Below are 21368 nucleotides of genomic sequence, written 5' to 3' on the forward strand. Positions count from 1 at the left end.
ATGAAGCTGCTTGAACGTAGCAGTGATTCACAGTGGCGATGAGCTCCTTGGCAGCATTGCTGCTCACACCCTGTCTTGCGCTCTACCTGGTGGCCATCAGATGTGGTTGGAATAGGTGCTGCAGCCACAGATAGATCAGCTCATTCAGGGTATATCAGGCAGCGCTCTGCTTACTGTTTGGGAAGCAATTGCAAGCCTGCTTGTTGCAGCCTGGCGTTAAGTAACAAAAATGGCATTAAGCATTCCCAGGAGTATTCCGTGGTTTATCGTGCACCATTTAGTACTAAGTAAATGGACATAAAGAGCTTTGTGAGAAAGTTTGAATCCAAAAATTGAACGTTTCATTAAAACTCACTGTCCCCTTAACCTGTGCTACTTAACACAGGAAACGTCTAAAGGCAAAATAGTCCCCAAGTATTTGCAGGCCTTCACGTGTCCTTCGTGTTTCAGTGTCATGTAACTGTGTTCCCATGTGGGAATCAAAAGGTTAAAGTAATTCCTCAAATCCTTTTGTAACATTTGAGGATTTCCTTCCTTTTTTCTCTTCTCTTTTTGCAGCTGTGTTCCCTCCATCCGAAGTGTGACTGGGAACCCTGGGTAGTCCTGTGCACCCCTTCCCAAGCCCACAGGTGCTACCATGTCAGCGACCTGGCGCCTCCACAGCTCAGACAGGGCTGATGGCTTCGGCCGGGCTTTTAAGTTGGGGTCATTTGGTTGGGGCCTTATTCACCCAACACCACAAGAAAGCCTCGTGAGAGGCTGGGCGCGGACCAAAATTATAGGCTCATCTTTCCGGAAGCTTGCGGCTGTTGGAAGAAGATATTGTTTTTCATATTAAGGCTCAGACACTTAACTTGCAAAATAGTTCTGTTATTGCTTCTTATGTTAGTTTTTTAGACACCCTTCTTTTTTTTTTTTTTTAAAAAGATAAGAGGCGGTATGGGGATGAGTGTGAGTGAGAGCGTACGTTTGCTCAGAGATAAATTGCTGGGCCCGGACAGCACCAGCTCTGGAAGAGTGTGAGGCATTAGAAGATGCACCAGGCAGAAGAGTCTCCACGAGCAATGCTTTTTATGTAGCTATCAGCAGGTTCCTTAATGGTTTTATAACTGTAAATGCTGTCTATGCACTACTGAGTGGGAATAACGAGGATTAGTTAAAAGAGGCAAGTGAAGAACAAAAGAAGTAAAACAGGACATTAAGTGCTTTTCTTTTGTCTCCTGGCTTTAAACAAGCCACTTTGCTGCAAACCAATGATCCTGCCTTTTTTTTTTTTTTTTTTTTTGCCAGGTTAATAAAAACAAGAAGTGGCGTGAGCTGGCAACCAACCTAAATGTTGGCACTTCAAGCAGTGCAGCGAGCTCCCTGAAAAAGCAGTATATTCAGTACCTGTTTGCCTTTGAGTGCAAGACTGAGCGAGGGGAGGAGCCCCCGCCGGAAGTCTTCAGCACGGGAGACACCAAGAAGCAGCCCAAGCTCCAGCCGCCCTCTCCTGGTAAGTGGTGGTGCTGCAGCTGTAGCGGCGGGCGAGCCGGGGACCCCGCCCCCATGGAGCCCCTCCCAGGCTCTAAGAAGGCCGCTCAGAGTAAAGCAAGCAGAGCAAACTGGGATCTTAGAGAGCCAGGGGTGTTCTCTTCTGGCTTGTCTATTTAATTAGACCCCGTTGGCAGTGCTTAAGGGAAGAAAGAATAAAATTTGGGGTATTGTCATTTCTGGTCAGCACTTCGAAGGCACGGTTCTTTTGCTTTACCTTTTTTAGTCAAAGTAGGCTTTGGAATTCTGAGTTTTATACCTTTATTCCTTATACAATTATTTTAAAATATTCCATCTAACCGTCAAAATAAGTCTCCCCAGTAACCTGTGCTGATACTGGAAACGCCACTCTGCAGATTTAACAGTCAGCTTCTACCAGCTCTGCCTCTGTCAGAGACACTCCGATTTGTACGTTAACAAAATGGAATTTGGACTTAGTTTTTAATGTTCCCTGCCAAGCAAGTTTCTGCTTGTAGGGAATTCAGCAAACTGTCATGATAAAGGTCTATATAGCCCTATTTCTGAGAAAGAGTGGTCCAGTTAACTTTGACCCCAAGGTCAGGAATCTTAAAATACCGCTTAGGAATAATGGTGATTCACTTAAATTCTCATAAGCAAAATCATATTGATGATACCTGCCTTCTCTCCTATCTCTTCACTCAGCTGTTGGAGACCCTGCCGTTCTTTCAGCTCTCCCGCTAGCTTTTGTTCTGCCTGTTAGTGTTTCAAATCTGATATTACTGAATCATTATATTCTGATAAATACGATATTAGAGATGGGGAGAAACTTGCATCATCCTTAGTTCTGGGTGGTGACCTCACTCAAGTTAAATTTGATCATTCTGTTGTCTGTTTCTGGCCGTGTCCAAGCCCTGGGGTGGTCCACGCTTAGTCACACTGTCCTGCATACAAGATGGGGCTGATTGTACCTGCCACTTCCCCCAGCAGAGGCTTGCTCTGCAGTCAAATGATCATAGCTCATTGCCAGTATTTCTTGAGCGCTGACAGTGTGCCAGACGCTCTTCTAAGTGCTTTATCATTTAATCTTCATGTTAGCCCTGTGATAAAGATACTGTTCTAAAATCCCTGAGAAAACTGAGGCACATAAAATCTAAACAGACTGATATACACTAATTTGTATGAAATAGATAACTAATAAGAACTTGCTGTATAAAAAAATAAATAAAATTCAAAAATTCGATAAATAAATAATCTAAGCAGACTGGCCCATTATTGCTAGTGAGTGGAAGAACCGGGCCTTGATCTCAGACATCTGGCTCTAGCATTAGAGAGGTAGATGTACCTACTACACCTGTGTTTAAAGTAGCACTGTAACAGGTAAACTGTTTACACATAGGACGTGGTATCTGTGAGCCAAAGAAAGGAGTTGTTTCTCCTTTAATTATTCCCTCTAGCTGATATCTGGATGGCGATGCCAATATCTAAGGCCACTTAGAGATCTCAAATAAATACTTTTTAGGCCCAAGGTGCACTTGTAATGAGCATATCTAGTTATAGATCTGTTGGTTCTAAATACAAATAGAGAAGTCCTCCTCTCTAACCCCACCCTTAAAGATTCACAGCCTTTGCCAGTTATGGTGTACTTTAAAAACTGTGAAATCTAATTTCGAAAATCTCACGACATTAACAAGCTGCCTATGAACAGCTCTGAAACTATTTTTCCAAAATAAAAACCCGGTGGGGTGTAGGGACCAAAGGGGCAATGTCTGCACAGATCTAAAAGTATATTTTATTTGCCGGGAAAGAACTCATGTCACTGAATGGTCTGCACTTCTGTATGGAGAATAGCTCTCCCAGTGTGCACCAGCTTCGGTACAAGAGATCCTGCTGAGGTATAGATGGTTCAGAAAGTACAGGGCCTGTTCTCTGAACAGTCAGCTCTTTCCTTCCCCCCCCCTTTTTTTTTTAAACTACCGTTTTTATGGCAACATTATCGCTTTAACTGCACAAAGGAGCTTGGATTGCAGATGTACTTCTGAGAATACGTTCTTCTTAGTGGTCCAGATGGAGCCCAAGTCCTGTGAAACAGGAGGCAGGGGAGGAAAGCTTCCTGAGTTTAGCCATTCAGCCGGTGCAAGGCCTGGAAGGCATCGTGCAGGGTGCACGGGGCCAGTCTGCTTGGCTCACGTGTTCTGCACACTGCTCAGCAAGAGAGACGGACACACGGACTGGGCAGTAGGGCAGTGAGTCACATCAGCCTCTCAGCCAAAGACCGGGCATCTCCTCCAGCATCTGTGCACTGTGGCCTCTTTGATTCCAGATCTATCATTAAGGAAGATGCCTCTGAAACATTTTTATTGTCAGAGAAGGGAAACAAATTATTCCCAGGTATTTGCCATGTCAGGGCCTCATATACTACAAAATTTTTTTAACTAATTTTCAACCAACGTTTGTGTTCTTTGAAGTCGGTTTTTCCCATAAGAACATAACTGTAGTTTATTCCTTACCAGTACATCCAGGCAAACAACTAAAAGATTCCTAAGAAACGTTCTAGACGGTTTTTTTCAAATGGTCATTCTGAACCAACTTAAATCCTAAATGCTAATGACTTAGCATTCTAAGTCATCCCTCTGTATTCTAGTTTTGATTTGATGCAGCTGCTACTGATCTGAAATTCAATCCTGTCAGCCCCTGAGAGGTATCACCCCTTAGCCCTGGGGGCTGCACCAGGATCTTCACTGTTGAGTGGCTGTGTGGTTTCTCATGCCAGAGATCCAGGTTGTGTCTTCCGGGGACTAGAGTAAGTGAGCCAAAGGAAGGCTCCTGAATGAAGCCTGAGCAAGGACTGGGGGTGTGGTTGCATCTCTGAGGTGCCGGCGGGGCTCTTGTTATAACAGACTGTAAAAGTTTGTGGAGATCTAATGAACAGTCACGGGAATCGCCTCCCCAGGTGGCCTGGGCCCGCCTGTAAGCTAGAGTCGGGGAGGGGCGGGGAGGGGACCCGCCTGGGAGGAGTGCGGGGAGGTGGCAGGAAGCTCCACTTTCAGTTAGTAAGTCTGTAACCAAAAACCCATCCATCTTTGCTGGCAGGTGGCTGACTGCATTTCTATTATTAGCTGACGGGTGATGTCACAGAACTTGTCATGGATTGTCATGGATCCAACTAGGGAATCCTCAGTGGGAAGATAAATGAGAAAGGGGCTCGGGTTATAAACAGAGGTGCCCTCTGGGTGACCTCTGGTCGCTGTAGACCTGGGACATATCAGCTATTGCTCTTCTCCCCACCCTACTTCCCGTAACCCCAGCCAGAGCTGGGGCACCGGGTTCATGCTGTGTAAATTATCTTCCCAGCTAGGAGTCTGGCTGTACAGTCTCAAGTGTGTGGGTGCACTTAACCTTCAGTAACCTTTGCATTGTTTACTCTCGAGTATACATCTGTAACTTCTGGCACAAGGTAGGGATATCCTGGAGAGCCAGCCTCCTGGCTGCCTTCTCTTTTTTTTTTTTTTTTTTCTTTTCCTAAAAGGAAAGGAAAACACACTGGCAAGAGGGGAGAACTTTTCCTGTTTTTTTTTCCTCATTAGCGGTAGATGTGAATACTTGTAAATAAGGGTCATTCTGAGATCACAGCCTTGTGAGCCGTGTTCCACGGAAGATGTACAAACTGCTGTACAATCTGCTTCTTGATTTAAGAAACCAGTTACCCCTCCTGCCAGCTCTACGGTGCAGTCATATGTGTAGGATTATCCTTATACGTTTGTAAAAGACTCTACTTTTTTCTTTTATTATATCTCCTTTTTAAATATGCATTTCCAGGGGTTTACCAAAATTTCGTTTGTAAGCATGAGTTGGTAAGTTTTTATTTTAAGGTATCTACATCTAAGAAGATACCTACTTTTGAAGTTAGTCTTCCTGGCACCTGTGAGAACGTCCCTGAGTCACTCCAGCCCTGGGCACCCAGGGGAGATATTACGGAACAAGCTCCCCGTTGGCTAGCGTAGTCGTCAGTGTTCATTCTCGACACGGCCAGGACCCAGGACCGGGCAGACCTGGCCTCGCTAGCAAAGTCTGGGCTCAGCTGAGGCTTTCTGAGGAGAAGCAACGGGCTCATTGCTGTTTCTTACGCCTTTGTAGCACACTCCGTAGTCTCCAGTGATTTGTTCAACTCCATTTCCTCTAAAGTGTGGGTGGTGGTAGCTGTGGTGAGCCTTTGGAACTTCATAGGAGAGGAGCTATGGAGAGTAATATACGCAATATTATTGTTTACAAGCAGCCATTAATTCTGTTTGTTAGGGTTACCGTTCTGAAAGTAGTCAATGTAAACTGTATGGGGGCAGGAATTCTTGTCTTTTTCCGTCTTTGGTGCTGCATCCAGCTGTAGAAAACAGCCTACAATATAGCAAGCACTTTATTCATTCAATTAGTAGTTGTTTAATTAATAAGTGAAACCAGTATCTATTGAACATCTAACATGCTAAAGACTGTGATCAATGATAAAGCAAGAGCCCTTAAAATATTATGTTTTCAGGTGGGGTTAATTATTTGCAAGAATCCCACTTAAGTTTTTAAAAGATCTGCTCAGTTCTGAGCTCTGTTATTATAATGTAATTATAGTTAAAGCCAAGTCTTGTAACTCTGATACTGACATTAAAGAACTCCAAACCAATATGACTTGTGTTCTGTAAATAACAAATATGATTTCATAGCTCTAAAGATGACTGTTAATGACAGCATAGACATATCCAGACATTGAGAAGGCATTGAAATGATATAAAGCTCTGTATTAATTTGTATCATTGCTTTACAACGTAAACACTTCTCATTGCCTAAGACCCAGATAATTTTTCCAATAGTCCATCAAATCGATATACCAAACTTTTCATCCCATTTTTCCTTATTCTCAGATATTCAGATCATCTCCATTATAAACAACACTGAAATAAACATTTTTCTGCCGAAAGCCTTCTTTATATTAGATCATTTTCTTGGGATAAAGCAATTACCCAGTCAAAAGGTATAAATATATTTTATGGCTCACATCTGAAGTGTGTTGCCAAATAGTTTACCAAAAAAAAGCTTTTACTAATTTTCACTGTAAACAATGTAAGAGCAATTAATTTTGCTACATTGTTACCAGCAATGGATATTGTTACTACCTCTACATAAGGTGATGTCTTATTTTCTTTCCTTTTTTTTTTTTCAATAACTATCAAGGATGAGCTTACTTGATAACCTCTAGATTTTCCCCCATTTTGTCTTGGTACTACTACTATCAGCTAACTCAGGATCCTTGCAAGGTCCGCAGACTCCCCAGTCAACTGGCAGCAATTCCATGGCAGAGGTTCCAGGTGACCTGAAGCCACCTACTCCGGCCTCCACCCCTCATGGACAGATTACCCCAATGCAAGGTGCAAGGTATGTTGAAACATCTCGGAGAGCCATACAAAATCAGATTTGTCTATTTTCATTTTTCTGGAGCAAAGTTTTTATAGAGAGAGGCAATGGTGTCCTCTAGTGAGTTTTGTAAATGTTGACTACCACTATAGTGTTTTATTCATATGATTTACTTTGGATGGTTTTTGCAGGTACAGATTTCAAGGTTGGCTTATTTTCTCAGTAAGTGTTTGGAGGTGACTAATGCTCTGTCGTTAAGCTTTCGTGTCTCTCATCTTATCAGAAGCAGTACAGTCAGTGTGCACGACCCATTCTCAGACGCGAGTGATTCATCATTCCCAAAACGCAACTCCATGACTCCGAGCGCCCCATACCAGCAGGGCATGAGCATGCCAGAAGTGATGGGCAGGATGCCCTACGAGCCCAACAAGGACCCCTTTGGAGGAATGAGAAAAGGTAAATGCCGAGGGGCCTCTGTGCAGAGCTGGTCCAGAGGGTGTTCTTCTGTCTGCCATCCCATGACTGATTCACTGATCCATTCGAGACATATTTGAGTCCCAGCTCCCCAGCCTACTAAATTTCTGGCCTTGGGCACAGTACTTAGCATCTCTGTACATCTGTTTCCTCATCTAGAAATGGGGATAATAATGGGCCACAAGGATTAATTGAGCTAATGCACATAAACACAGCCCTTAGAAGAGTGACTGGTATGTACTGTAAGCAGACGTGCTCCCAGTGCAGCCTGGACTTGGTGTCATGGTCGTCATGGCATGACCTGGGCATGGGGCTGAGTGCCAGGTAGAATGCTGGTAAACCAGACGGTCTACAAACAAGAAACAAAAAGTAAGTTAAACTACATATATATGATTAAGGATGGTGGTTGATGGAAGGAAGGAAACAAACAGGCAAGAAAGGACACAAAGAGCAATGACGTTGGGTGCAGGTCATGGAAGGAGGGGCATCTCCTAAGGAGGGTGGCGGGGAGGAGAGGGCTCAGAGGAGCTGTCGGTTATCTGCTGAGACCTGGGGAGCAGGAGTGAGTCGGGGAGGAGCCAGGAGTTGGGGAGGCCGAGGCAGGAGCGGGGCTGGTGTGTTTGAGGAGGTGCAAGGCTCCTGGGGCACAGAGAGCAGGGGGCAAGCTGAGCACGTCGAGGCCGACGGGGCAGGAGCCTTTGTGCCTTCCTAGGCATGTTGACGAGTTTGGGGTTTTATGCAGGAAGTGAGGTGACTGGGTTTTTTGTTAAAAATAAATAAGTAAATAACTGGATATTTATGGAGAACATATTGGAGAGAGGTGAGGGTGGAGATGGGGAGACCACTGTCATAATCCAGGGAGAGGTGATGGGTTGGAGTCAGACCCCAGCAGGGAGCTTGAGAAGTGGAACCACCCGGTGTATATGTTGGGGGGTAGAAACAACAGGATGTGCTGATGGACTGAACGTGGGGAGAAGAACCAAGTGATGGTGACTGAGAGGGTGAAGATGTTACCACCTGAGTGTGGGCAGTCGGGAGAGAGAGGGAAATCAGGTTGGCTGTTACTACCTGTGGTGTGGACATCTGGGAAATGAACAAGCTAGAGTTGACTTGTGGATAAGTCAGGGCGATAAGTTGTGGAGTGTATGTCTGGAGCTGGGCAGAGCGTTGGAATTAGGTATAATCTTGGAGAACTAAGCAGAGAAGTGGTATCGACAGCTGTAGGATGGACGAGGTCACCGAGAGTTCTCACTGACATTAGCAAACAACGCAGGGTGGGTTTCTCCTTCGGTGGGTATCAGCCCCCAGCACTCCCGTAGCCCCGAGACTGTAGCCATCTAAGCCCGTTTTAGCTCCTCCAGTGGCATCCACGTGCCAAGTGTTGTTGGCACTCTTCCAGATGCAGTTGAGTCCTGTGAAATTGAGGCACGATATGAATATTTTTTGAAAAGCGTACAGAAAAATGGTGAATAATATTTTTATGGAAGTACTTATTCTGGGATCCCTTAAATAATAGTACTTTTGCTGTATTTAGATGTTTGGGGTACATGAATTTCTTGATACTGTCTTGAGTAGAGAGAAACATAAAGCCCGAAGCCTTGGCTTTCACAGGTATTACAGAGCAATGCAAAATAAAAATGAATAATCTCAAATTTTTAGATGTTGGGCATATTACCATTTAATTAACAAATGAGATTGTATTTCATATGTATTTCAGATATCTGTTATACAAAGCGAGGTAATCTATAATTTTTCCTTTCAAAAGGTTTACGAGCTGCTTATTCCAAGTAAAGATTTTGCAGAACATGCAGTAAATCCATAAGCTCAGAAATTCGAAAGCTTTGTGAGTGTTGGCGTTAGCTGTCTTCCTTAGTGGTATGAGACACTAGAAGGAACATGTTGTTAGTGCTGTTGGTGGATGTATAACATTTTTAGACTCTGAAAATATGACAATAACATGGAAAAAATAATTAAGTTTTGGAATGTGGTTTCAAAAGTTATTGTGAAGTATTCCAGTATCCTACCCATATGCTATGTCAGACAGCAAGAGTTCTATTTCTTTTGTTTCCGTACGCCGCTAATTGTTTTATAATGAAAATAAACATGGGAGTGGGGGGTGACTGGCTCACCTGGCTAGATACTAGGTAGCTCTACAATGTGTTTTCATCAACTGTGTGAATGGTACGGTGGTTCAGCGGGAAGCTCTGCCTCGCATTTCCCCAGTCTATTTCAGCTCACCTGCTACCTTACGGTACTGGTATATTTAGTATCAAATTAAAGCAGATAAGCAGAAAACCCACAGGAAACATATTTTCTCACAGCCCTACCCCCTGTATAATAAAGTTTTCCATTCCTCGGTTCACCGTACCGTGGCGGCGAGCTTGGTGGCGCTCTGATTTTTTGCTGAACGACCAACATCAGTGGCCATCACGCTTCCTGTCGTTGGTGTTGGTATTGTCGCTCCTGCTGCCGACCTGTAGTGTGCTGGTGGAGTAGATGAAAGAGCCCAGTCTAAGACTCAGCAGCCCTGAGTAGCCTCGGCCCCGCCTGTCCACCTGCCTGCCTTCCCCACCTACTCACTTAATTCATCACTGATTGAGGGATTGATTGATTAACTGCTTGTAAGTGAACAATAAGTGAATATTTATATATTGTTTAACTTAACCGTGTTTTTATTTTTATTTTTATTTGGCTGCGTTGGGTCTTCGTTGCTGCACGCAGGCTTACTCTAGTTGCGGAGAGAGGCCAGCGGGGGCTGTTCTTCGTTGTGGTGCGCGGGCTTCTCACTGCAGTGGCTTCTTTTGTTGCAGAGCATGGGCTATAGGTGCGTGGGCTTCAGTAGTTGTGGCTCGTGGGCTCAGTAGTTGTGGCTCGTGGGCTCAGTAGTTGTGGCTCGTGGGCTCTAGAGCACAAGCTCTGTAGTTGTGGCTCGTGGGCTCTGGAGCACAGGCTCAGTAGTCGTGGCGCACGGGCTTAGTCACTCCGCAGCATGTGGGATCTTCCCCGACCAGGCCTCGAACCTGTATCCCCTGCCTTGACAGGCAGATTCTTAACCACTGCGCCGCCAGGGAAGCCCAAACAGCGTATGTTGAATATTTATTAGCATCTACGCATACAGTCCTACTTATTCTTTTTAATGCTCTAGCAATGGATGGTTTGTTTCATAATATTTTGCTATTATAAATAATGATGCAGTGATTATTGAAGTATGGCTGTTTTTTCACACTTGTAAGAGTGTTTCTGTGAAATAGACTCCTAGAAGGAGAATAACCGCATCAAAGGATAAGAATTCTTTTTTCATGTACTGAGTATCTTCTACTATGGTAACAAACTATCCCCAAACTTAGTAGCTTTAGCAACAACAGTTGATTCTGTCTCACAGCCTGTGATGGGCGGGGTGGCCCTGGGCTCGACACGTGCTCAGCTGGGGCTCTGAGGGGCCGCTGTGCACTGAAGCCTGACGGAGAGCTCTGCTGAGCTGGGGTGTCATTTGAATGGCTGTGTCACCTGGAGGCTCTGCTGGGAGCTCCTGGAGCTGTTGGCAGGGGCCTGCTCCGTGGGGCCTTTCCACGGGGCCTCTCCGTGGAGCCCCTTGGGCGCCTCGTGACATGGTAGACGGGTTCCAGAAGGAGCACTCCAAGAGTGCAGCGTCACTTGGAGCCGCTGCATCACATTTGCCGGCGCCCAGACTCCTAGTGGGTGGGGCTTCACAAGCTACGAACGGAACACCCAGAGGCGTGCTGCTTTGGGGGGCTAACCAAGATACAGCCTATCATAGCAGGTATTGGCAAGTTATACCAATTTAATACTCTTAACATGAGCATGTGGGTCCTCCCATACGAAGCACGATTATTATCAGTGGTTTTAATATTTGCCAATCAGATTGGGAGAGGGGGAAAGCCTCACAGTTGTTTTAACTTGGATTTCCTTAATTATAAATGAGATCATACATCTTTTCATATATTGAGCGGCCATTTATTTGTCTTTTCCTGTGAATGTCCATCGACGTGTTCACCCATTTTTTAATTTGATTGTCTTTTTTCTTATTAATTTTTAAGAACTCTTTATGTTAGGGAATTAAGTTATTTAGCTTTAGTAATCTCCCTTATTTCTTTCTGTCTGTTTTTACATCTGTAAAATGGAAAGTAACCTCAAAACTGGTTCTACTGCAGGTTGATTTAAGATCTAGTAAGATATAAAGTATGTGAAAGCATCTTACAAAGCAAAACACATTCTACCAGTGTCAGGCTTCATTATTTGCACCTCTCTACCAGCCAAACAAATTTTATCAGCTCACAAAATTTTAATCGGCTTTTATCCCATGGAACATAAAAGTAACCTTCAGGTGGTGGTAGTACTGTATATCAATTAAGATTCGCATTAAAATGTTTAATTTGCCTACAGGCTAGTTTCTGGGCCTGACCCAATTCAATTTCCTTCGGGCTCTGAGCTAATGCTAATTTGCATATTTGACCTAATTGACACTCTACCCCTTGTTAGAAATAGTTGTATCTCATCCCTCCTTGAGCTGTTCTTAGCTCCCTAGTGATTTTCTTCATCCTGATTTTAGAGTGAGTCAGCGCATGGGTGGTTATGTTAAGGGTTTCACTTTTTTTTTTTTTTTTTTTTCCTAAAAGGGAAGGGAAGTAACTCTCTCTATATATTTCATCTCTTCCTTACAACCATTCCATGAGATGATATTCCCAACCACATTTTATAGACAAGGAATTAAACTTAGAAGTTCAGCAGCTTACACAAATAAGTATGGATCTGGGCCTGTGTTTGCTTCCTGTATTACTGCATAACACAAACTTGTGGCTTAAAACAACATACACGTATGCCCTCGCAGTTTCTATGGGTTCTCAGCTCACAGCAGAAATCAAGCTGTCAGCCGGGACTCCGTTTCTTCTGAGCTTGTCCAGGTTGTTGGTGGAATTTGTTTCCTCGCAGTTGTCGGACTGAGGTCCCGTTTTCTTATTGACGGTCATCTGGGGCCTTCTCTGCTCCTGGAGGCTTCCGTCGTTCCTAACACATGGGCGTCTCAGGCCAGCGGGGGAGAGTGTCTCCGACTTGCTCGTCTCTCACCTCTAGATGCTGATTTAAAGGGCCCACGTAGGTGCTCTCCCTTTTGGTTAGCTCGGCCAGCTGATTAGTGACTTTCATTACATCTGTGAAATCCCTTTTGCCCTGTGATGTAGCATAATCCTGGGAGTGACATCCTATCACATTCGTAGGTTCTACCCACACTCAGAGGGAGAGACTCATACAAGGTGTGTACGGGGGTGGGGAAGGGGGACCTCAGGGTCCATCTTAGAATCCTGCCCCAACAGGGCCCATCTTGACTCCAGACCTTATGCTCTTTCATCGGTATTGTTGTCTGTCATAGTACGGATAATAGCAATGACTAGAAAGGGATGTTTGGGCCCTTTGGCTTTTGAAAGTGTTTAATTTTTCGTCTGTTACTGAAAATATTGCAGTGCCTGGAAGTAGTGAGCCGTTTATGACGCAAGGACAGATGCCCGCCAGCAGCATGCAGGACATGTATAACCAGAGTCCGTCTGGAGCGATGTCCAGTCTGGGCATGGGGCAGCGGCAGCAGTTCCCCTATGGAGCCAGTTACGATCGAAGGTGAGTGTTTCCTAAGATGAAGATGAGGTGACTCGCTAGAAACGGCCCTCCTCACACACACACTTCTGAGCCCGGGCAGCCGATGGAGTTTCAAAGGATTGCGTGCGTCAGATGGCTGCCTTCAGTCGACGACTGTAACAGGACTGGGGAGAAGGACCTTGTCCCCGGGCCACCAAGTACAGCTGTATTTTTATTAGCGAGTGCCCAAAAGCACAAATTAGAAACATGCTGGGGCTGGGCCGGCCAGGGCAAGAGTCTCCTCTCTCAGGATGCAAGAGCCAGGGCTGTCACCACACCGAGACCGCCGCCTCGAGCCTCCACACCTGGCTCCTCCTGTGACCTCAGCGCCAGCCTGTCTCCCAGAGGCCGAGGTCCGGGCAGTGGTGCCACAGTGGGCTGCCAGCAGGCTCAGTGGTAGTGGTTCTTGGTAAGGTCTTCCAGGTGTTGTTTTTTCAGTTGTTTCCACTGTGAACATTTTAAACAGGGAGGGAATACTTTGTTCCTTAATAAACATCTCTGAGAAAAGCCGAGGCAGCTTTTTTTTTTTTTTTTTTTTTTTTCAGGACAGCATCTTGAGATTAAAATGGCAAGTAAGGTTGCACTACTGGCCCAGATTATTTTAATAAGATAGAAGGAAAGTCATTGAAATGTCTCTGAGAGGAAGCTGCCTCCTAAAATAGTGGCTTAGGGTGGACTTCTTTGTGTGAAGAAGGCTCCTGACCTTGGTCCTTAACCACGGAAGCCCCTTCCCTTGGTTGGCATGTTCGTTACCTCCCTAACGGAGAAGTGCTCAGAAACAAAGGCTTCAATTTAACATTTTTAAAGAAAACCAGCGGAGGTGCAGTAGAAGGCTCCTTTTCTAACTGTCGCTGCCAGGCAATGGTTTCCATCGTTTCCTTGGAATCCCATGTGGCGAGGCCTCCGTCCACACTGCTCCCCTTTCCTCAGTACACATGCTGTAGGTTAGGTAGTGAGGTGTCCCTGGTTTAACACAAAGGAAAAAAGGTTTGAAAAATCACTGTTTTACCAAATAAGGTTTCTTTCTAGCATTCTCTATGAGCCTGGTTCTTGAGTTACACAGCCTCACATACTCAGAGCCATGTGGTACTTTCTAATAGTGACTCAGGAATCTCGACTTCTTATTCTGACCTCCTAGTGAAGGTTTATTTGTGAAGTCTGCCTTACTCAGTTACCATTGTGTGATGCCTAGTGTACTGGATCAGGGTTTTACTGAGGTTTGGCTTGTTTTTGAGGGTCCAGGAAAAGCCTTTGGTGAGGGTAGGGGTGAGGGGTAGAGGCTGATGGGATTGAACGGAGAACAGCCATCCTGGGACATATATTCTTAAAGGAACCCAAGCAAGTATGCTTTTCTATTTCTTCTAGAATGCTTTCTGGAATAGTGCATGGCCGAGGTTTAATAGTCATCTTGGCTCTACCGCATTAGGATTTACCTCATTAAGTTTTCTCTTCTGAAAAGTGTTACTTGTTCAGCTGAAATTTTATCCATGTCAATTATATTTTTCTCTTCCTAAGTGTAAGCGACCTCCTAGATATCCGTGTCATTAGCAAAAGCGTCCCATGTACCTGTTTTACACGTGATATTCTAAAAGTTCGTCTATTTTCCTTCTTATTCTCACTCCTTGACCAGTTTAGGAGTATATTCAGTCCAAGTATTCTCTTTCTTACAAGATTCAATATACTAACTACACCAGCTTAGTTTTTAAGTTTTCGATTCATTGCTCTTTTAAACATGCTATTTTTATGGTATTTATAATTTCTCAATATGAAATAAATGTGTTGCTCATTCCCATTTTAAGATTTAATAGAAGTACTTAAATCATCCCTGTTATTCTTTTTTGTAGCCTTTTAGGGTCATAGGACTTTGAAATTTTGAGTAGTTTTGTCTATACTTAGTATCATTTGGATTGATTTTGAAGTATCCCTTTAAAAACTTGCACATTTTATATTCATGATGAGAAAGTAAGACATATAAACATTTTCCACCATTATATGCCAATGTTCTGGTACTCCTAGAAATACTGCTTTGATTCTTTGGTTCTCCTGTTATTTCTTTTTTTTTTTTTTTTTTTTTTTTTAGATTTATTTATTTATTTATTTATGGCTGTGTTGGGTCTTCGTTTCTGTGCGAGGGCTTTCTCTAGTTGCGTCGAGCAGGGGCCACTCTTCATCGCGGTGCGCGGGCCTCTCACTGTCGCGGCCTCTCCCGTTGCGGAGCACAGGCTCCAGATGCGCAGGCTCAGCAGCTGTGGCTCACGGGCCTAGTTGCTCCGCGGCATGTGGGATCTTCCCAGACCAGGGCTCGAACCCGTGTCCCCTGCATTGGCAGGCGGACTCTCAACCACTGCGCCACCAGGCAAGCCCCTCCTGTTATTTCTTGCCCTCGTTAATACCTCACATCAGCCTGTGCCATGCCCTCCCCGTCCCTCAGTGGATGGGCGGGGCCTCTCTTCAGAGGCGGAGGGTGGCGCCGTCCAGCGGGGCTCCTCCCACCCACCGGCCAGGGATCGGCAGCGTCCCCAGAGTGGGTGCTGCCACCCCTTCTGCTGGGAGCTGAACTGCTGCTGCAGCTCCCAGCGCCTGTCGGGAGGGTGCAGTGGGGTTTCCAGAAATGGACTCTTCCTTCCTCCCTTGGCCTGAGGTCCATGGTAAGTAAAGTTCTCTTTGAATGCCTCATTCTAGGCATGAACCTTACGGGCAACAGTACCCAGGCCAAGGCCCTCCCTCAGGACAGCCAGCATATGGAGGACACCAGCCGGGCCTGTATCCACAGCAGACGGTGAGTTGGCAAGCGGCATGCATCTCTGTGCTTTCTGTTTAAAATTCAAACTCGTACTACTTCTGGACAGTTTTAGGAAGTATAACAAAAATGACATATAACAATCAGGTTATGTTTGTTTTTGCTAAAAACTATTCCTAGGATTTTGAAATCAGCAAATTAGAAATAGCTCTTGAAAATATAACATGTCGTAGGAAGTTAAGGACATTTCATCCTTGTAAATAATAAGCCCAAGTTCAAGTATGGTTTAGACATGTGTGTGTTCATTTTAGCACAGAAATTTGTCGATATGTTTTAAAGAGGATATGTAGGGAAAACAACTTAAAATATTGCATACTAATAGTGAAAGTTGATTTGTTTTTAAGAGTAAGATATTAATGACCGCATATTTTCACTTTGTAGGATAGGTGTTAGGTTCATGCTGTTTACACAGCGCTGCAGCTCAGAGATGGTGGTGAAGTGTGTGAGGTAACCTTGCAGTTATCACGACCAATGCAGAGGATTGCACAACATGCTATGGCTTTTCAGACACAGGAATTTACTGTTTCTAAACAACTCTTCAGGTCTAAGACCTCTTGTAAAATAGAAGGGATCTTAAACATTTATTTAATTTTATTGGAGCATGTTTCTACAGTGAATTGTATTACCAAACCAACTGATCTTAAACAGTTTTCAAGTAAAGTGAAAGAACGCTAATTAACATGTGAGCATCTCCCTCCCTCCCTCTCATCAGGAGCTTCCCACCCTGATCAAGTGCTGGAACCCCCAGCATCCCTGGGGAGGAGAGTTAGGAGCAGGGCTGCACCAGCCCTGTCCTCAGAGGCTTTCGTGGAGAATGTGACCCAGACAAGCTGGAAGTCGGGACGGGGCCATGGAATGTCAGGTGTCAGGGGGCACAGGTCCCGTCTGAAGAGCCAGGTTCTGTGTGGAAGTTTTTCTGTAAAGTTAGGCCCAAGGAATCTGTTTAACCCAGGACCCCTTCGGGCTGGCCCTCAAAGGGCTCAGTCCCTTCCGATGAGGTCTCTCTCTACCTACGGAAGTCACCCTAGTGCATCCCCAAGCCCCTGTTCGGCACTGCCTCTGTGGGGGTCACCAAAACCATACACTCCCCAAATTGCAGCCCTGGAAAATAACCAGGCGAGAAGGCTTCCCCCCCCGCCCCCCCCGCAGAAAATTTGAAGCACATGAAAACAAACCGCGGAAGCTCCTTCAGAGTATGTGACATGGTTTATGCAATACTGAATCTAGTGCGTAAATTGTTAGTCCGTAGATGTTGTGGGAGCTTCCCATATTCATTTTGAAATGAACATTCCACCAGGTAATAACTGTTTTGCATGATTTAAGTGTGTGATTATACCTGTAAAAGCACATCAGTGTGATTTGTCTTTGTGTGAATTTTCAGAATTACAAGCGCCATATGGATGGCATGTATGGGCCTCCAGCCAAACGCCACGAGGGAGACATGTACAACATGCAGTACGGCAACCAGCAGCAAGAGATGTATAACCAGTACGGAAGTTCCTACTCCGGACCCGACAGGAGGCCCATCCAGGGACAGTACCCGTACCCCTACACCAGAGAGAGGATGCAAGGCCCGGGGCAGATACAGGCTCACGGGATCCCACCTCAGATGATGGGCGGCCCAATGCAGTCGTCTTCCAGCGAAGGGCCTCAGCAGAGTATGTGGGCGACACGCAACGATATGCCTTATCCCTACCAGAGCAGGCAAGGCCCCGGCGGCCCTGCACAGACACCTCCTTACCCAGGCATGAACCGCACGGACGACATGATGGTACCTGATCAAAGGATAAACCACGAGAGCCAGTGGCCTTCTCACGTCAGCCAGCGTCAGCCTTACATGTCCTCTTCAGCCTCCATGCAGCCCATCACGCGCCCGCCTCAGTCATCCTACCAGACGCCACCGTCGCTGCCAAATCATATCTCCAGGGCACCCAGCCCCGCCTCCTTCCAGCGCTCCCTGGAGAGCCGCATGTCTCCCAGCAAGTCCCCCTTCCTCCCCTCCATGAAGATGCAGAAGGTCATGCCCACCGTCCCCACGGCCCAGGTCACGGGGCCGGCCCCCCAGCCGCCCCCAGTCAGAAGGGAGATTACCTTTCCTCCTGGCTCTGTGGAAGCATCACAGCCCGTCTTGAAACAAAGGCGGAAGATTACCTCAAAAGATATTGGTAAGTACTCCCAAGGCTCTGCTCCTGAAATGAATTCCTGTTGTGATCTAGAACTTTAACCTTAGGTTGGATGTAGTTGCTTAATCTCCAAGGGATGCCATTCTGTGACTACAAACCATCAGGACGTGTTTTTGTGCAGGAGCTACAGTTGGAAGCCGCTCATATGAGTTAAGCAGTAGTGCCAGAGAAGAGCGAGAGTTAAAATGGCATTTTTACGTGTGAGTGTCGTTTGTGTGAGAGGGCAGAGCTCCATGTGAGGGACCAGGGATTCCTCAGTGACTGTGGACTGTGTTTTGGGCTTAAAGGTTTGATCTTAACCAAACACTTAGTCTCTGCCATGTGTGCCTAATACAACAGCTGCCAGGCTGATGGAACACTAGGGCGGCCTGAGAAGACTTGACGGCAGGTCACTCTGTAATTTTGGCAACAACATGCAGTGAGTTTCCCCAGGAGCTAAACAGAAAACTGACGGTGCTATGTAGATAGACGCATGATGTGCAGTGTGGAACTTCATGTGACGTGATACATAGAATTGTTGTAACCCGTGCACCACTGCTGATAGCGGCCGAGGAACTCCTTCCGCTGAACGCTGATGTCACTTATTCATCCTATTCGGAGCGTTCTGAATACTAAATAGAGATTCGGAGTATCTGGGAGTACCCAGAGTTTTTCTGCATTATTTTTGAAGTACTTTTTAACACAGCAAAGGAAATAATAGGGTTCAGTTGTATAAAAATTTTTTTCCAAAAATCTCAGAATCACTTGGCTTGAAATCATTTGCAGTGATTAGAAAATGAAAGCTATTAAGGATGTTTTCAATCACTGGACATGAAGGATGTACATGGGGGGTGGGGAATAAGGAGTTCTACATAGAAAGGGTACTGGAGGCGAGAGAGAGATAGACCCTGAGCACCATGTTACGTATGGAAATATATATGTAGAAATATACACCTGTGTTTGTGTGTTTATGTGTGTGTGTATAGATGTTTAAATAAATATATATATATTTAAATTTTAAAAAAATTTCTTAGTCCATGTTATACCAACCTAGGGAAACTTACGTTCCTTATTTTAAAATGAAAGCTTGCCTTTTCTACTGCAAAAGTATTATGTGCCTATCTTAGAAAATTTGGAAACTAGATGGAATTAAAATAAAGGTGGAAACCCACGACCCCACACAGAAGCTTGCTGTTGGCGTCTGGGCTGGCTGCTGCTGTGGGGGTTCCGACTGCTGGAACCACGTGCTGCCGCCGGTCTCCTGAGATGTGGCTTCCCTTGAAATTTCAGGCACATGATGGGCCTCTCCTCCCAGCCCCATCTTTTGACAGATCTTACAGATCTTTTCCTCTTTATCGCTCCGGCTCAAGCCAACCTCCTGAAAAACCTGAACCGTCGAAGTGCTAATACTTAGCAGCACGTTGTGTGGGCAGGAGCTCAGACAGAAGACAGCACGGGAGAATGAAGGCTTTGTATCTGAGAAGGTGCTGCTTGGGAATTAAATTCTGCTTATATTCTGCGTATTCACCAGCCTTCGGAAGACGCCACCTTGAGACGTTTGTGAACGGAGCAAAAGAAGACGTACAGAAAGGCTCATTCATGCTTACTCACTCCCACCTCTGTTTAACCTGCGAAGCAAAAAGCTCTTCAACCACAGAAGTTTCTTAGTGCGGCTGTCACCTCCACCTAAGAAACTGAAATGACCACGTTTAACTGTCCCTCAGAACATTTGTTTAAAATCAGTATTTAACTTAACACTCTGCTTCCTTTTCTTATTCTTCTGTTATTTTCTATTCTTTCATGCGTAGATTAGCATTAATCATATCCTTGCTTTTTTCCCCCGTTTTTAGTTACTCCTGAGGCCTGGCGTGTGATGATGTCCCTGAAGTCAGGTCTTCTGGCTGAAAGTACTTGGGCTTTGGACACTATTAATATTCTTCTATATGATGACAGCACTGTCGCTACTTTCAATCTCTCCCAGGTAAGCCAGCACCACTCCAGCTGAGGACCAAATTAGAATAAGAAAGTGAAGTACTGCATAGTTCTTAAGCTAATGCCTCAGGTAATTAGCACTCACCAGCTAACATTTTTTTATCATTGCAGCTGTTATGAACCAACATCAATCAATGTGTAGTCGTCTGAGAATTTTGTCTGGAATAATAATTTATTTCAGTCTTCAGTATAAATACACACATACCTATATTTCTCATAAGAAAATAGTGACCTTGTGTGCACATGTGTGTATGTATATGGAATAGACAATAGTGGTAAAATTAAATTGTTGTTTAGAATGAATAGTAGCAGGCCAATGGGAATTAATCCAAATGTAACATAAAGTTATGGCTGTAGTCAGTGTTGGATGAGACGTTACCATACAGTAGATAGCAGTGAGACATTACCCTATTTTCCAGGGGGACCTAACATCTTTCTTTTATTAAAAAGAAATGTAAAATTTAAAAAGAATTTTTATATTACAGAAAATGTATAGTATTGGGTTGGCCAGAAAGTTCGTTTGGGTTTTGTCTGTTATGGAAACCCGAACGAACTTTTTGGCCAAACCAATATTACAGAGAAGTCGAGAAAACAGTTTAAGAAACCCCCTTGTACCCATCATTCTGCTGCAGTAGTAATGAGGTCATGGCCAAACTTGTTTCTTGGTCCATTTCCTCCCTTCTCTGCCTCCCTCAAGGCTATTTTGAAGCAGTCATTTACAAGCCTACTACTTTAAAAATAAAAAACCCTCCTTTGTTCTGTTCTAGTCTTCAAGTAGCTTCCAGCATAATAGCTGGGAGAGAGCAAGGGAGCAGAGGATGAGGGAAAAGGCCCAAGAGTCCGCTGGGCTACAGACTTTTTAAGAAATATTTAGAAACAAAAATCAGAAAAGGTTATTTTCCCTTCTGTGTATGAACAACTCTGCTTTTGCCAAAAAAAGCCAAAACATCTAATTGCATTGCTTCTCCTGAACTAGGACCAGAATCTTCCACTTCCTCTTTCTTCTCTCATTTAAGTCCTCATTAGAGCCCTGAAAGGCAATTCCTCAGCTGATAGCAAGTATATTAATAAGGTTATAAACATGGCATGAAATCCATTTTAACAGAAAATAAGTATTAATATATACTACCTTTGCTAGAGGAATAACTTTTCATCCTTACGCTGGGTGAACTAGCTGCTTTTGAGCACACTTTTTCATAACCAGAATCGCGTCAGCAATTTTCCCTCTTCCCTTGCCCTGGGAAGAAACTAAGCTTTAAATTGGGGGCGGGGTGGGAGGGGGGCAACATCCAAACCTCCACCTGAAAAATTGTGCCTTCATCCCCTAAAGGCAAGTACTGTCTGGTTGGTCCTTGGGTTTCCTCTTACTTTTTTTTTTTTTTTTTTTTTTTTTTTTTTTTTTTTTT

The 21368-nt window shown here is 44.7% G+C and overlaps 1 protein-coding gene across 8 annotated transcripts in view; it reads left to right on the top strand.

Moving 5' to 3' along the window:
• The window catches only part of ARID1B (AT-rich interaction domain 1B), a 411248-nt gene that overhangs the window by 384114 nt on the left and 5766 nt on the right, over window positions 1-21368 (top strand). For all 8 annotated transcript variants that reach the window (XM_029223438.1, XM_029223435.1, XM_029223437.1 and 5 more), the window contains 7 exons: window positions 1291-1495; window positions 6771-6909; window positions 7172-7344; window positions 12840-12990; window positions 15691-15787; window positions 17190-17973; window positions 19821-19951. In XM_029223438.1, the coding sequence (XP_029079271.1) occupies window positions 1291-1495; window positions 6771-6909; window positions 7172-7344; window positions 12840-12990; window positions 15691-15787; window positions 17190-17973; window positions 19821-19951 (1680 nt within the window). The remainder of the gene's footprint in view (window positions 1-1290; window positions 1496-6770; window positions 6910-7171; window positions 7345-12839; window positions 12991-15690; window positions 15788-17189; window positions 17974-19820; window positions 19952-21368) is intronic.

The sequence above is a fragment of the Monodon monoceros genome, unplaced genomic scaffold (assembly GCF_005190385.1).
Source record: "Monodon monoceros isolate NGI ecotype Baffin Bay Population unplaced genomic scaffold, NGI_Narwhal_1 Super_Scaffold_15, whole genome shotgun sequence".
NCBI classification, from domain to species: Eukaryota; Metazoa; Chordata; class Mammalia; order Artiodactyla; family Monodontidae; genus Monodon; species Monodon monoceros.